This window comes from Anolis carolinensis, unplaced genomic scaffold, assembly GCF_035594765.1.
Source record: "Anolis carolinensis isolate JA03-04 unplaced genomic scaffold, rAnoCar3.1.pri scaffold_8, whole genome shotgun sequence".
Lineage (NCBI taxonomy): Eukaryota > Metazoa > Chordata > Lepidosauria > Squamata > Dactyloidae > Anolis > Anolis carolinensis.
Window position 1 is genome coordinate 2,171,128 of NW_026943819.1, and position 17,178 is coordinate 2,188,305.

The 17,178-nt window shown below is 39.4% G+C and overlaps 1 protein-coding gene across 3 annotated transcripts in view; it reads left to right on the plus strand.

Moving 5' to 3' along the window:
* The first annotated feature begins 1,612 nt into the window (after window positions 1-1,612).
* The window catches only part of dixdc1 (DIX domain containing 1), a 90,370-nt gene continuing 74,804 nt past the window's right edge, over window positions 1,613-17,178 (plus strand). For 2 of the 3 annotated variants that reach the window (XR_010000368.1, XM_062960795.1), the window contains exon 1: window positions 14,093-14,473. Coding sequence is in view for 2 of the 3 variants with exons in the window: in XM_062960795.1 (XP_062816865.1) it covers window positions 14,108-14,473 (366 nt within the window). In the remaining variant the exon portion in view is untranslated. Of the gene's footprint in view, window positions 1,756-4,662; window positions 4,841-14,092; window positions 14,474-17,178 lie in introns of those variants that run through there. The other variant, XM_062960796.1, reaches the window with a different exon arrangement.

The following is a 17,178-nucleotide window of genomic DNA, read 5'->3' on the forward strand; positions in this document are numbered from 1 at the left end:
ATTTTATAGGCAGTGTGGAAGAGGCCTAAGTGGAACCTTGTGTCGGATGGGGTTGCTATGATATGAAGGGGGCGGGGCCTAAAGGGGGCGGGGCCTTCCTTTCTGACTGGCAGCCAGGGGGAGAACGGCTCTTCCTCATCCTTTATTTTTCTAGGTTTTTTAAAATTGAATTTAATTTAAATGACTTTTGTGGCCAAATTTGGTTTGATTTGGTTCAGTGGTTTTGTTGTTTACTCCATAGGAAAAACACACATTACATTTTTATATACCGTATATACTCGAGTATAAGCCGACCCAAATATAAGCTGAGGCCCCTAATTTCATGACAAAAAACTGGGGAAACATTGACTCAAGTATAAGCCGAGGGTGGTAAATTTCAGAAATAAAAATAGATACAAATAAAAATTACATTTTTGAACATTTACCGTATATTTTCGAGTATATACGGTAAATGTCGCTAATAAATAATATAGTACAATGTAGTAATGTAGTGATGCTTATATTGTGCTATGCTAATGATATATTGTATGTTCATTTGATTTGTAAGCCGCTCTGAGTCCCCTTCGGGGTGAAAAGAGAGGGATATAAAGGTAGTAAATAAAATAAAATAAAATAAAATAAATAATAAATAATATAGTACAATGTAGTAATGTAGTGATGCTTATATTGTGCTATGCTAATGATATATTGTATGTTCATTTGATTTGTAAGCCGCTCTGAGTCCCCTTCGGGGTGAAAAGAGAGGGATATAAAGGTAGTAAATAAAATAAAATAAAATAAAATAAAATAAATAATAAATAATATAGTACAATGTAGTAATGTAGTGATGCTTATATTGTGCTATGCTAATGATATATTGTATGTTCATTTGATTTGTAAGCCGCTCTGAGTCCCCTTCGGGGTGAAAAGAGAGGGATATAAAGGTAGTAAATAAAATAAAATAAAATAAAATAAAATAAATAATAAATAATATAGTACAATGTAGTAATGTAGTGATGCTTATATTGTGCTATGCTAATGATATATTGTATGTTCATTTGATTTGTAAGCCGCTCTGAGTCCCCTTCGGGGTGAAAAGAGAGGGATATAAAGGTAGTAAATAAAATAAAATAAAATAAAATAAAATAAATAATAAATAATATAGTACAATGTAGTAATGTAGTGATGCTTATATTGTGCTATGCTAATGATATATTGTATGTTCATTTGATTTGTAAGCCGCTCTGAGTCCCCTTCGGGGTGAAAAGAGAGGGATATAAAGGTAGTAAATAAAATAAAATAAAATAAAATAAAATAAATAATAAATAATATAGTACAATGTAGTAATGTAGTGATGCTTATATTGTGCTATGCTAATGATATATTGTATGTTCATTTGATTTGTAAGCCGCTCTGAGTCCCCTTCGGGGTGAAAAGAGAGGGATATAAAGGTAGTAAATAAAATAAAATAAAATAAAATAAAATAAAATAAAATAAAAGCACAAATCCCAGGGCTACATACTAGGATTGGAGCCACCCATGGTTTTTTTTGCTGGAGGCGCAATGCCACTCGCGGCCGCTAGAGGGAAGCGGAGGTAGAAAATAGGCCGAAACCTGCCGTCTCCCTGGCAACCGCCCTGGCAACGGAGACGCGGCCCGGGCAAAACAGGAAGATGTGCGCCACGCTTTGGAGAGAAAAGGAAAAGAAAAGTGGGGCAGAGGAATGCCTGTGGGGCCCCGGATGCTGCTCTTTCCCGGTGGGATTCCTCCTTGAAGGTGACCCAGGGCCTCCCCCCCCCTCCCCCTCTCCTTTTGCATTCTGAGATAATTTTTGCAATTTTGCAAAAAGCAGGAAGAAAAGGGAAGCAAGATTTGCTAAAATGGCCTTCTGTTCGGTGGGGAAGGAGAGGGAGGCTGGGAGTTTTGCAAAAGCCCATAATGTAAACATAGGGAAAGAAACAAGCAGTTGAGAGTTTGCTGAACTATATGTATGGGTTTGTATTTGTATTTATATATGCATGCATGTATTTGCATTTGGATAAATGTATATATTGTGTATATAGATATGCATACATTTATATATGTATATATGCATTTGTATGTATATATGCATGTATGCATTTATTTATTTGTATGTATATATGTATGTATGTGAGTTTACTGAACTATATGTATGGGCGTGTATTTGTATTTATATATGCATGCATGTATTTGCATTTGGATAAATGTATATATTGTGTATATATATATATATATGCATACATTTATATATGTATATATGCATTTGTATGTATATATGCATGTATGCATTTATTTATTTGTATGTATATATGTATGTATGTGAGTTTACTGAACTATATATATGTGTGTGTATTTGTATTTATATAAGCATGCATGTATTTGCATTTGGATAAATGTATATATTGTGTATATATATATGCATACATTTATATATGTATATATGCATTTGTATGTATATATGCATGTATGCATTTATTTATTTGTATGTATATATGTATGTATGTGAGTTTACTGAACTATATATATGTGTGTGTATTTGTATGTATATATGCATGCATGTATTTGCATTTGGATAAATGTATATATTGTGTATATATATATATATGCATACATTTATATATGTATATATGCATTTGTATGTATATATGCATGTATGCATTTATTTATTTGTATGTATATATGTATGTATGTGAGTTTACTGAACTATATGTATGGGTGTGTATTTGTATTTATATATGCATGCATGTATTTGCATTTGGATAAATGTATATATTGTGTATATATATATATATGCATACATTTATATATGTATATATGCATTTGTATGTATATATGCATGTATGCATTTATTTATTTGTATGTATATATGTATGTATGTGAGTTTACTGAACTATATGTATGGGTGTGTATTTGTATTTATATATGCATGCATGTATTTGCATTTGGATAAATGTATATATTGTGTATATATATATGCATACATTTATATATGTATATATGCATTTGTATGTATATATGCATGTATGCATTTATTTATTTGTATGTATATATGTATGTATGTGAGTTTACTGAACTATATATATGTGTGTGTATTTGTATGTATATATGCATGCATGTATTTGCATTTGGATAAATGTATATATTGTGTATATATATATATATATGCATACATTTATATATGTATATATGCATTTGTATGTATATATGCATGTATGCATTTATTTATTTGTATGTATATATGTATGTATGAGAGTTTACTGAACTCTATATATGTGTGTGTATTTGTATGTATATATGCATGTATGTATTTGCCTTTGGATAAATGTATTGAATATATATATATGCATACATTTGTATGTGTATGTGTGTATGTGTGTATTTGTATACATATATGTATTTGTAAGTATGTAAGCGCCAAAACATCATATTTTACAACAAATTGGACAGAAAAAGTAGTTCAATACGCAGTAATGTTATGTTGTAATTACTGTATTTATGAATTTAGCACCAAAATATCACGATATATTGAAAACATTGACTACAAAAATGGCTTGGATAATCCAGAGGCTTGGATAAGCGAGGCTTGGATAAGTGAGACTCTACTGTATATATATGCATACATTTGTATGTTTATATGTATGTATGTGTGTATTTGTATACATATATGTATTTGTATGTATATATGCATGTATGCATTTATTTATTTGTATGTATATATGTAAGTACAGTAGAGTCTCAATTATCCAACGTTCTGGATTATCCAAGGCATTTCTGTAGTCAATGTTTTCAATACATCGTGATATTTTGGTGCAAAATTCGTAAATACAGTAATTACTACATAGCATTACTGCGTATTGAACTACTTTTTCTGTCAAATTTGTTATATAACATGATGTTTTGGTGCTTAATTTGTAAAATCATAACCTAATTTGATCTTTAATAGGCTTTTCCTTAATGCCTCCTTATTATCCAACATATTCGCTTATCCAACATTCTGCTGGCCCATTTATGTTGGATAAGTGAGACTCTACTGTAGTTGTTGTTGTTGTTGTTATTACAGTAGAGTCTCACTTATCCAAGCTAAATGGGCTGGCAGAACCTTGGATAAGTGAATATCTTGGATAATAAGGAGGGATTAAGGAAAAGCCTATTAAACATCAAATTAGGTTATGATTTTACAAATTAAGCACCACAACAAATTTGACAGAAAAGCAGTTCAATGTGTAGTAATGTTATGTTGTAATTACTGTATTTACGAATTTAGCACCAAAATATCACAATATATTGAAAACATTGACGACAAAAATGACTTGGATAATCCAGAGGTTTGGATAAGCGAGGCCTGGATAAGTGAGACTCTACTGTATGTCTGTATTTCATAGAATAATACAGTTGGAAGAGACCACACAGGCTATCTAATCCAACTCCCTGCCATGCAGGAAAAGCACAATCAAAGCACCCTAGACAGATGGCCATCCAGCCTCTGTTTAAAAGCCTCCAAGGAAGGAGCTTCCACTCCACTCTGAGGCAGAGAGTGCCACTGCTATGTATTTGTATGTATGTATGTATGAATGTGTATGTATATGAGTGTGTGTGTATATATGTATGTATATAATACCTAATATCTAATTATTCTCTTCCTTCCCTTCTTTTTCGTTGCAGGAAGTGCCAAGAATGCTTAGCAAACGCTGAAGATGGTTTTCAGGCCGCTCCTCTCCTGTGATATTATTGCTTCTTTATGACATCTGTACCTCTGACCGGACCCCAGTTGTTGGGGGCTGCCATGGCAACGGTTCTCGAAGCGGCATCCCATAATCCCTCACCGCCAACAGAAGCTTCAGTAAGTACCCTTTGGCCATACCGACAGGGAGTTATGGGAGCTGTAATCCAAAACAGCAGAGTATGGTATAGATAACTCAGGGGGAGCAAGGACTGCCACCGAGAGTCCTACGGTATGGAAACTCTAACATTGACCTGTTTGTTGTGGGGTGAGCTTTTATGGCCCAGGACATTGGCGTGTGGCCGCCAGAGGTCCCCACCGTCACGTGTTTTTAATGTTACAGGTGGTCAGTCTGTGCAAAAACACGTCTGGCTCGGTCTTCTTCATTTGTATTCACTTGTGTCTGTTGCAAGCAAGGTTTCCAAATTGTGTGTTTGGATTGCGGGTAGTGGAAGGCGGGATTGTGCCTTGTGTAGAAAGGCTGAAATCTGCAAGACAGACAGGAATGGCGAGCATGCATGTGCAATTCCCAGTGCATCTGCATCTTACAAATCCCTGACCTAGAAATAACGTTTATCCAGGTCTGTCCTGAGCAAGAGCAGAACCACGTTTTATTTATTTATCTATCTATCCATTGCATGCTTGATTGGGAAATTGCTGCAGGCGTTCAGCTTTGAGAGAACATTGCAGTGCGGCGCTGAGCAAAATCGTGTCTCCGATATGATGCTTGTTTATGCGTCACTACCTGCCAGTTCTTGGGGAGTCTTGAGGAAAGGAGGTAAAAATAGTTGCCGGCAAAGATATACAGTAGAGTCTCACTTATCCAACGTAAATGGGCCAGCAGAACGTTGGATAAGTGAATATGTTGGATAATAAGGAGAGATTAAGGAGAAGCCTATTAAACACCAAATTAGGTTATGGTTTTACAAATTAAGCACCAAAACATCATGTTATACAACAAATTTGACAGAAAAAGTAGTTCAATATGCAGTAATGCTACGTAGTAATTACTGTATTTACGAATTTAGGACCAAAATATCACGATGTATTGAAAACATTTACTGCAAAAATGCGTTGGATAATCCAGAATGTTGGATAAGCGAGTGTTGGATAAGTGAGACTCTACTGTATATGGTATCAATCCCTTTTGCATTTGAAAAACAATAATAACACAGCCCTAAAAATGAAGTTTCTGGAGTAGAACAACTACAGTAGAGTCTCACTTATCCAACATTGCTTATCCAACGTTCTGGATTATCCAATGCAATTTGCCTTTTAGTATTCAATGTTTTTGTAATCAATCTTTTCAATCCATTGTGATGTTTTGGTGCTAAATTCGTAAATACAGTAGAGTCTCACTTATCCAACATTGCTTATCCAACGTTCTGGATTATCCAATGCAGTTTGCCTTTTAGTAGTCAATGTTTTTGTAATCAATCTTTTCAATCCATTGTGATGCTTTGGTGCTAAATTCATAAATATACAGTAGATATATTGCTAGGTTGGCAGGAGCTGGAGCTAACAGCAGGTGCTCATTCCGCTCCCAGGATTTGAACCTGGGACCTTTCAGTCTGCAAGTTCAGCAGCTCAGCTCTTTAACGCACTTCGCCACCGGGGCTCTTAATATTAGTATAGTATATTATTATATATTATTATATCATTAAATTGATACAGGAGACATGATGGAAAGATGACTTCCTGGCCTTCTTCATTCTGCTCCAGAATGGTACAGTAGAGTCTCACTTATCCAAGCCTCGCTTATCCAAGCCTCTGGATAATCCAAGCCATTTTTGTAGTCAATGTTTTCAATATATCGTGATATTTTAGTGCTAAATTCGTAAATACAGTAATTACTACATAGCATTAATGTGTAATGAACTACTTTTTCTGTCAAATTTGTTGTATAACATGATGTTTTGGTGCTTAATTTGTAAAATCATAAAGTAATTTGATGTTTAATAGGCTTTTCCTTAATCGCTCCTTATTATCCAACCTATTCGCTTATCCAACATTCTGCCGGCCTGTTTATGTTGGATAAGTGAGACTGTCCTGTACTTTCAAAGTACGTATTGCACAATTAAACAGGAGCCACGCTTGCAAACCAGGGACAGAACATTTTGCAAACTTTGTTACAAAGTGTCATTTATATCCTGCACTTAGAAAAACATTTTGGGGATTGTTTACAAATAAAACAAACCCAACACCAAGTAAAATAAACAACAATGCCCAAAAGGCAAACAAAACAATGGAAACAACGAAATATTTATTTATTGTGTCAGTAGAGGATACAGTTATAATATATTTTTAAAAACTACAAAGTTAAATACCGTATATACTCGAATATAAGCCTAGTTCTTCAGCCCTTTTATTAAGACTGAAAAAGCCCCCCTTGGGTTATACTCGGGTGGGGATCCTGGTTGGCTTATATTTGGGTCAGCTTATACTCGAGAATATTTGGTACATTTATTTTTCTCTATTATTATTGGTATTATTACATTTATTAATTTTCGCTATTATTGCTACTATTACATTTATTTTACTCTATTATTATTATTATTATTACATTTATTATTTCACTCTGATCTTATTATTATTATATTTATTATTTTACTCTATTTATTACAACATGTATTATTTTCCTGTATTTATTATTATTATTATTATTATTATTATTATTATTAATGACACAGCAAACAAGATAGACATTACATTTATTATTTTTCTCTATTATTGTTGCTACTATTACATTTATTTTACTCTATTATTGCATTTATTATTTTACCCTATTTATTATTACTGGTATTATTTTCCTGTATTTATAATTATTATTATTATTACATGTATTATTTTACTCTATTATTATTAAAAGGATACATAAGCACATTTACTTGGAAGAAGATGATAATAATGATTTGATCAGAGTTGGACAGTCTTATCTTAAATTTGAGCTTTGTGTAAATTTTCAAAAACATTTAACCTATTGATGACTCAATTAATGTCATTTTATTGGTATCTGTTTTTATTTCTGAAATTTACCACCCTCGGCTTATACTGGAGTCAATGTTTTCCCAGTTTTTTTTTTTGGTAAAATTAGGTGCCTCGGCTTATATTCGGGTCGGCTTATACTCGAGTATATACGGTGTTTGTGCCAGGCTTTTCCATGCAACAGCTGTATGTTATGGACTAGGACTACTGCTTCAGATGACTTTGATTACTCCCTCCTTCCCGGCTCCAGGAAAATCTGCCTCCCAGACGAGCCGCTCTCCCGTGAGCTCATTTATTATGACTCCTCGCGTCCGAATGAAAGGTTACTTTGTCCGCCGTGGTGGTGGCTTAGCCGTGGTGGAATCAGCCCTCCAAAGCAGCTGGCAGCATCCGCTCCTCGGGTCGGGAAGAATGTTTTCCTGGCTCCTGATCTGTGGGTTCGAAGCAATGGCTGGGCCACTGAGTTTGTGTTTCTGTTTACACCAGGCATTGGCCAATTTCAGCCGTCCAGGTGTTTTGGACTTCAACTCCCACACTTCCGAACAGCCTCAGGCCCTTTCCTTTCCCCCCTCGGCCGCTTAAGCTTCTGCACTCAAACAGACTCAAGCCTCAACTCTCTTCTAGCTCCTAACACTGGCTTCTGCGCTCACAGACACAAGCCTCAACTGTCTTCTAGCTCTTAACACTTGCTTCTGCACTCAAACAGACTCAAGCCTCAACTGTCTTCTAGCTCCTAACACTGGCTTCTGAACTCACAGACACAAGCCTCAACTTTCTTCTAGCTCCTAACACTGGCTTCTGCACTCACAGACACAAGCAACTGTCTTCTAGCTCCTAACACTGGCTTCTGCAGTCAAACAGACTCAAGCCTCAACTGTCTTCTAGCTCCTAACACTGGCTTCTGCAGTCAAACAGACTCAAGCCTCAACTGTCTTCTAGCTCCTAACACTGGCTTCTGCACTCAAACAGACTCAAGCCTCAACTTTCTTCTAGCTCCTAACACTGGCTTCTGAACTCACAGACTCAAGCCTCAACTGTCTTCTAGCTCCTAACAGTGGTTTCTGCACTCAAACAGACTCAAGCCTCAACTGTCTTCTAGCTCCTAACTGGCTTCTGCACTCAAACAGACTCAAGCCTCAACTGTCTTCTAGCTCCTAACTGGCTTCTGCACTCAAACAGACTCAAGCCTCAACTGTCTTCTAGCTCCTAACACTGGCTTCTGCACTCAAACAGACACAAGCCTCAACTGTCTTCTAGCTCCTAACACTGGCTTCTGCACTCAAACAGACTCAAGCCTCAACTTTCTTCTAGCTCCTAACACTGGCTTCTGAACTCACAGACTCAAGCCTCAACTGTCTTCTAGCTCCTAACACTGGTTTCTGCACTCAAACAGACTCAAGCCTCAACTGTCTTCTAGCTCCTAACTGCCTTCTGCACTCAAACAGACTCAAGCCTCAACTGTCTTCTAGCTCCTAACTGGCTTCTGCACTCAAACAGACTCAAGCCTCAACTGTCTTCCAGCTCCTAACTGGCTTCTGCACTCAAACAGACTCAAGCCTCAACTGTCTTCTAGCTCCTAACTGGCTTCTGCACTCAAACAGACTCAAGCCTCAACTGTCGTCCAACTTAAGGAGCTTAAGCGGCCGAGGGGGAAAAGGAAGGGGCCTGAGGCTGTTCGGAAGTGTGGGAGTTGAAGTCCAAAACACCTGGACGGCCCAAGTTTGCCTATGCCTGCTCTAGTCCGTGAAAGCTTGGGTAGACTCTGAGATTTCACATTATTCATTTCTGTTGGGTGTCTCTTCTGCCTTTTGTCTCCTCCTACATTTTGCCATTCTCCAGGCAAGATGTAGCTGCACGCATATTGTTGATATCTTTACCTTTTGCCTTCCTTAGAATAGGAGATTTGGAAAGTTAGTTCGCTCCAAGAACTTTCCTATCCAGAATGTATTTCTTTTACTTCAGTACATCCTTTTGAACTTATAATAATAATAATAATAATAATAATAATAATAATAATAATAATAATAATAATAATAATAATAAATCCAGCATATCTGTCTTGATTGCTGTGTCATATAACAACAACAACAACAACAATTGTAAAGGCAATCTGCAGAATATAGTTCAAAGTCTCTGTAGAATATAGCAACTCAGTCCTGAAAAACAAGGCAGTGTGAACTCCAAAATACAATCCAAAAACTCAGGAACTAAGCATGAACAAAAACAAGAAAGCTTTTCCACGAGTAGAGACGAGGCAGGAGTTAAGCTTCCAAAATCAATGTTGCTTCGTCTGAAATCTTACCCTGTTTCTCTCTATTTAACCATGCTTACAGGCTAAGAAAGCCTTTCTCTGTCCTTGAGTTCCCACACGTTTCCCAGCTATTCTCAGAGAATGTCTGGGACGATGAACCCTTAACCTTAACCTTGTATCTTGATCTAAGGAAGACTCCCCTGGCTCACTGCCAGAGCCACCTGGACTTTGTTGATGTTCCAAATCCTGTGAAAGTCACCCTTATCACTAACTTCAGCTTCCCTGCTGGCCTGTGGCTTTTCTAACAATTCAGAGCCTTCAACATTTCCTTGGTCAGCCTGCATTTCTGACAATTCAGAGCCTTCAACAATTCCTTGGTCAGCCTGCATTTCTGACAATTCAGAGCCTTCAACATTTCCTTGGTCAGCCTGCATTTCTGACAATTAAGAGCCTTCAACATTTCCTTGGCCAACCTGCTGAAACCCAAATCCCCCTTTATCATCAGACTGAACCACAACACTTGGGTTCAAACTACAGGAAAGGAGATTCCATCTGAACATCAGGAAGAACTTCCTAAAAGAGCTGTTCAGCAGTGGAACTCTCTGCCTTGGAGTCCGATGGAAGCTCCTTCTTTAGAGGCTTTGAAACAGGGGCCAGGTGGCCATCCGTTGGGAGTGCTTTGTTATGCTCTTCCTGTGTGGTGTGAATAGGGTTGGATTGGTTGGCCCTTGGGGGTCTCTTCCAACTCTAGGATTGTATTATTCTATGATAGGACACTCCTCATTCACATGCAGAAACAATTCAAGTTCTCCAGTTATGAGAGGATCTCAAAACGCAAGGAAAGGAAGACCTTCTCCTGGGATCTGGAGGCACCATTGTTGGGAGCAAAGAAGATCCCGGCTGTTGTGCTGCTTCCATTTCATAATGCAAACTGTACATCGACGGGATTAGGCCCAGCGTGCTCCCCCTCCATCCCTTCGCTATCAATATATTACTCCGAAGGATTATCTCCGTCTTTGATGGATGCAGGCTTGGCTCATCCTTTTGATGGATGGAGGATTGGAGGCCTCTTTGTTCTGAAAATATCTGGGTTTTTTGTACCATTTGTGGGGAAATAGGACACTCGTAAGCCGTCACATTGGTTGAGAACCATCTGCCATCTCTTTGCACAGATTAATCGTTAGTGCATTGTACTAATACATTAGATTACACTCCTCGCCCCTCCTCGGATTTTTGTTTTATGGACATATGTGCCTCCAAACATAATAACAGTGGTGTTTATGTATATTGTTTTCCACACCCTGAAGCTTCTGTACTCATTACAGGATAAATCGTTGTGTTAGATCTTACATCTGGCTGCACCGAAGCAACAAGCTTTGTTGGGTTGCTGTGAATTTTCCAGGCAGTATGGCCATGTTCCAGAAGCATTCTCTCCTGACGTTTCGCCCACATTTATGGCAGGGTTGTGAGGTATATTGGAAACTAAGCAAGGGAGGTTTATATATCTGTGGAAAGTCCAGGATGGGAGAAAGCTTTGTTGTTTACTCTCACACAGACCTTTCTGTGCTGAAGGACAAGATATAACAATTCATACGTTGTATTTGCATCCTTTTCCTCACTGGTTTCTAATCCTTGGACCGTAATCCTGTGCTGTTCTTGCATCACTCCACATCTGGTTTTGTGCAAAGAAACAGTGAAAAGAGGCGGAGGTGCAGCCATTTCTTATTTCTTATTTATTTTATTTATTTACTACATTTATATCCCGCTCTTCTCACCCCGAAGGGGACTCAGAGCACCTTACAAATCAAATGAACATACAATAAATTATTAGCATAGCACAATATAAGCTTTAAATTACAATATTGTAGTATATAATTTTATGGTAATATTATTAGTAATATTACATTTAATATATAATATATAATTAATATTACATTGTATTATTAGTATAATATTGTATTACATTATATATTAAATGTAATATTACTAATAATATTACCATATAATGATATAGTAAAAGGTAAAGGTTTTCCCCTGAGGTTAAGTCAAGTCATGTCTGGGGGTTGGTGCTCATCTCCATTTCTAAGCCGAAGAGCCGGTGTTGTCCATAGACACCTCCAAGGTCATGTGGGATGACTGCATGGAGCGCCGTTACTTTCCCGCCAGAGCAGTACCTATTGATCTACTCACACTCTGGGGGTTGGTGCTCATCTCCATTTCTAAGCCGAAGAGCCGGTGTTGTCCATAGACACCTCCAAGGTCATGTGGGATGACTGCATGGAGCGCCGTTACTTTCCCGCCAGAGCAGTACCTATTGATCTACTCACACTCTGGGGGTTGGTGCTCATCTCCATTTCTAAGCCGAAGAGCCGGTGTTGTCCATAGACACCTCCAAGGTCATGTGGGATGATTGCATGGAGCGCCGTTACTTTCCCGCCAGAGCAGTACCTATTGATCTACTCACACTCTGGGGGTTGGTGCTCATCTCCATTTCTAAGCCGAAGAGCCGGCGTTGTCCATAGACACCTCCAAGGTCATGTGGGATGACTGCATGGAGCACCGTTACTTTCCCACCAGAGCAGTACCTATTGATCTACTCACACTCTGGGGGTTGGTGCTCATCTCCATTTATAAGCCAAAGAGCCGGCGTTGTCCGTAGACACCTCCAAGGTCATGTGGGATGACTGCATGGAGCGCCGTTACTTTCCCGCCAGAGCAGTACCTATTGATCTACTCACACTCTGGATGTTGGTGCTCATCTCCATTTCTAAGCTGAAGAGCCGGCGTTGTCCATAGACACCTCCAACGTCATGTGGGATGACTGCATGGAGCGCCGTTACCTTCCCGCCAGAGCAATACCTATTGATCTACTCACACTCTGGGGGTTGGTGCTCATCTCCATTTCTAAGCCGAAGAGCCGGCCTTGTCTGTAGACACCTCCAAGGTCATGTGGCCACTGGCATGACTGCATGGAGCACCGTTACCTTCCCGTCGGAGCGGTACCTATTGATCTACTCACATTGGCATGTTTTCGAACTGCTAGGTTGGCAGAAGCTGGAGCTAACAGCGGTTGCTCAAGCCGCTCCGGGATTTGAACCCGGGACCTTTCGGTCTGCAAGTTCTGCAGCTCAGTGCTTTAACACACTGCGCCACTGGGGTTCCTAATGATATAGTACAATATAGTAATTTAATGCTTATATTGTGCTATGCTAATAATATATTATATGTTCTAGTGGCCCCTCCAGGCCATCCTCTCGTCCATCCCAGTGTTTTTGTTTTGTTTTGTTTTTTTTGTTTGTTTCTTCTTCTTCTGTGATTCATATGTTATTTGAGTGATTATACTGCTTCTGTTTATGTGACTGTCTTAGTCAATTGTTATGTGGTTTTGTTTTGTTTTGGGGTTTTTTTCCTGTATTTTTATAGCGTTTTATAGTGTTTTGGGTGTTTTATTGTATAATGTTTTATGCTGATTTTATATTGGAAACCGCCCTGAGTCCCTTTTGGGAGAGAGGGCGGTATACAAATAAACTTTTACTTACTTACTTAATTTACTATGTTCATTTGATTTGTAAGCCGCTCTTTTCAACATTAATTAAAAATTCAACATTAATAAATCTTTTCAACATTAATAAAAATTTCAAGAGAATTACAGAAAGTATAGGGACTATTCATCGATGTTAGGTAGGATCCAATAAATTACATACAACTCTAACGGCGGTATCACTTGTGCTTTAGACAACATTATAAACAATTCAACAAGCAAAATTCACCTTATCCAAATACTCCACTACAAAATTAAAATCATGTAGATCAGTGTTATCAGAAGCCACTTCTACTTACCTATTTCTATGCTTCAGCCATATAAAGTGTTCACTTGCATAGGTCTTAGTCTACTAATTACTGAAAAAGTGCAGTATATTCATTTATTTACTTATTTATTTACACCCTTCGGGGTGAGAAAGAAGAGCGGGATATAAATGTAGTAAATAAATAAATAAATAACTGGCAGCATCAGAACTGATGTTGACGTCTGCAAAGTTGGTTCAAAGTTCCTTTTGAGCCGAGACATTTGGGGTGTGTGGGCCACCACTCGTGCAAGTCCTCGTATTGCTGCTCCGAACAAACGGCTGAGCGAGCCTGTTGTGTATGCGATGGAGGGGCCGGGCTCTGGAAATAGGTTTCAGATGTGTTCGGATCGTGCTCCCCACCACCCCAGTGTTTCTATAGGAACAGAGCCGTGCGACATCCCTCCTGGGCATGCCCAGTGCGCGCCTCTCTCCGCTTGGGCTCAAGTATCCTGTGCGCAGTCCGTCCGGGGCGGGAGGCACATATGGGACGACTATGCATGCGGTCCCCCACGAGCGGCACGGCTTTGTCTTTCGGAGGAAAAGAAGGAGGAGAAGGAAAACGCTGGAGATTTCCTTCTGAATGTTTTGAAAAGCTCGAGCCTTTCGAGAATGCTGGCCTGCCTGGCCCGGGGAAGTTTACTGGACATCCTGCACGAAGGCTTCACAGAAGTAAGTGGGGTATTGAAGAGAGAAAAGGCTGGAGTTGAAGCATTAAGTAGTTTCTGTGCAGAGTTTGGCAGAGTTTGCGCAGTGGGTTCGGCCTTTGCAGTGCAATCCATCCCTCGTGCAAAGCGGAGGAGCCGGCTGCACCACGCTAGGTTGGCGTTCATAGTTTTCTAGGGATGGAAAATGCAATTTGCAGGTATTCAGAGACCCAGAAAAGGGATTCCCGGGTCCTTTTCTGCTCTTTTTCCCAAGCTGGGGACTTGGATATCACTTCCAGGCCTGGTCGGGGAGGAGATTCCTCGAAGGCGGCTTGCATTGGCCAGGTGCGGAAGGAAAAGGAGGAGCGAGCATCTTCTCGCCGGATTTCCCAAGCCGTTTGCAACTTGCTTTTTATTTGTTGGTGGTTGTGCACATCCGAGTCTCTTCCTCCCGGGAAAGGTTCCCTTTCTGTGTAAACAGGACTGTCAGGACCAATCTGAGAAGTATTCTGAACTGTCAGGATTAGGATTGGTTTCCTTCCATTCATGCCCCCAGTTGAAGAATTTTTGCACAACGTATTTATCGGAATAGGGAATATTATAGGATTGAACATCACCCCAGGTGCTAGGTTAGCATTATTATTATTATTATTATTATTATTATTATTATTATTATTATTATTATTATTATTATTATTTTAATAATTGTTTATTGCAAACATTTATAGACAATGTGGTTTACAATGAGATGACAAAGATTTGAGAGTGACGATAAGTAAATACAGTGGAGTCTCACTTATCCAAGCTAAACGGGCTGGCAGAAGCTTGGATAAGCAAATATCTTGGATAATAAGGAGGGATTAAGGAAAAGCCTATTAAACATCAAATTAGGGTATCATTTTACAAATTAAGCACCAAAACATCAAGTTATACAACAAACTGGACAGAAAAAGTAGTTCAATCCGCAGTAATGTTATGTTGTAATTACTGTATTTATGAATTTAGCACCAAAATATCACAATATATTGAAAACATTGACTACAAAAATGGCTTGGATAATCCAGAGGCTTGGATAAGCGAGGCTTGGATAAGTGAGACTCTACTGAACATAAAAACAAAACCATACAGGTTAGTATTATTAATGGAAGCCACAAAGTTGGATTTAGGAATGGAAAAGAAAGATCTCATGATTATTTTGCTCACAGTGCCGAGACTTATAATTGCAAGGAATTGGCGCAGCGTGTTAAACCTTGAGCTGTTGAACTTGTGGACCAAAACGTTGGCAATTCAAATCCAGGGAGTGGAGTGAGCTCCCGCTGTTAGCCCCAGCTTCTGCCAACCTAGCAGTTCGAAAACATGCAAATGTGAGTAGATCAATAGGTACTGCTTCTAACCAATCTCCCCACAGTGGGTTAAACCGCTGAGCTGCTGAACTTGCTGACTGAAAAGTCGGCAATTTGAATCCCGGGAGCGGAGTGAGCGCCCGCTGTTAGCCCCAGCTTCTGCCAACCTAGCAGTTCAAAAACATGCAAATGTGAGTAGATCAATAGGTACTGCTTGTAACCAATCTCACCACAGCGGGTTAACCCGCTGAGCTGCTGAACTTGCTGACAGAAAAGTCGGCAATTCGAATCCCGCGAGTGGAGCGAGCGCCCACTGTTAGCCCCAGCTTCTGCCAACCTAGCAGTTCGAAAACATGCAAATGTGAGTAGATCAATAGGTACTGCTTGTAACCAATCTCACCACAGCGGGTTAACCCGCTGAGCTGCTGAACTTGCTGACAGAAAAGTCGGCATTCGAATCCCGCGAGTGGAGCGAGCGCCCACTGTTAGCCCCAGCTTCTGCCAACCTAGCAGTTCGAAAACATGCAAATGTGAGTAGATCAATAGGTACTGCTTGTAACCAATCTCACCATAGCGGGTTAACCCGCTGAGCTGCTGATCTTGCTGACTGAAAAGTCACAGGTTCGAATCCAGGGAGCGAAGTAAGCACCCGCTGTTAGCCCCAGCTTCTGCCAACCTAGCAGTTGGAAAACATGAAAATGTGAGTAGAGCAATAGGTACCACTTCTGCAGGAAGGTAACGGCACTCCATGCAGTCATGACCTTGGAGGTGTCTAAGGACAACGCCGGCTCTTTGGCTTAGAAATGAAGATGAACACCAACCCCCAGAGTCGGACTCGAGTACACTTAATGCCAAGGGGAAAACTTTACCTTTATCTTATTCACAGTGGTGAGACTTATAATTCCAAAGAACTGGACGATAGTAACCAATCTCACACTGGTATGGTATGGGGAGGTATGGAACGCAGCCTTAAATGATAAATGATCAATGGAAATGAGGGTGTTTGGAGGGAAACGAATAGTCCTGATTTTGATTTTGATGTGTGTAGTCCTTGTTGTGACTTTTGGTGCCAGCATGTCTTCGTTTTGGAGGAGGGAGCACGGGCTCCGGCGTGGGAAGATGGCAAGGAATGGCGTGTTTGAATTGTGCCCATCGAGCCAGTTCCAAATGCTTTCCCAGCCAAGAGCAGTGCCGGCCGAACCGAGCCTGAGAAACCTGTTAATTGCAAATCTTTAGACAGAAAGCACTGAGGTCAGGCCTGAAATAATCTTGTTAGTAGGGACCTAGATAGACGGCGGGACAATGGGTTGAACCAACAATGAGTTTCATCGGCAATGAGATTTGTATTGGGTTGCTGTGTGTTTTCTGGGCCTCGTTCCAGAAGTAT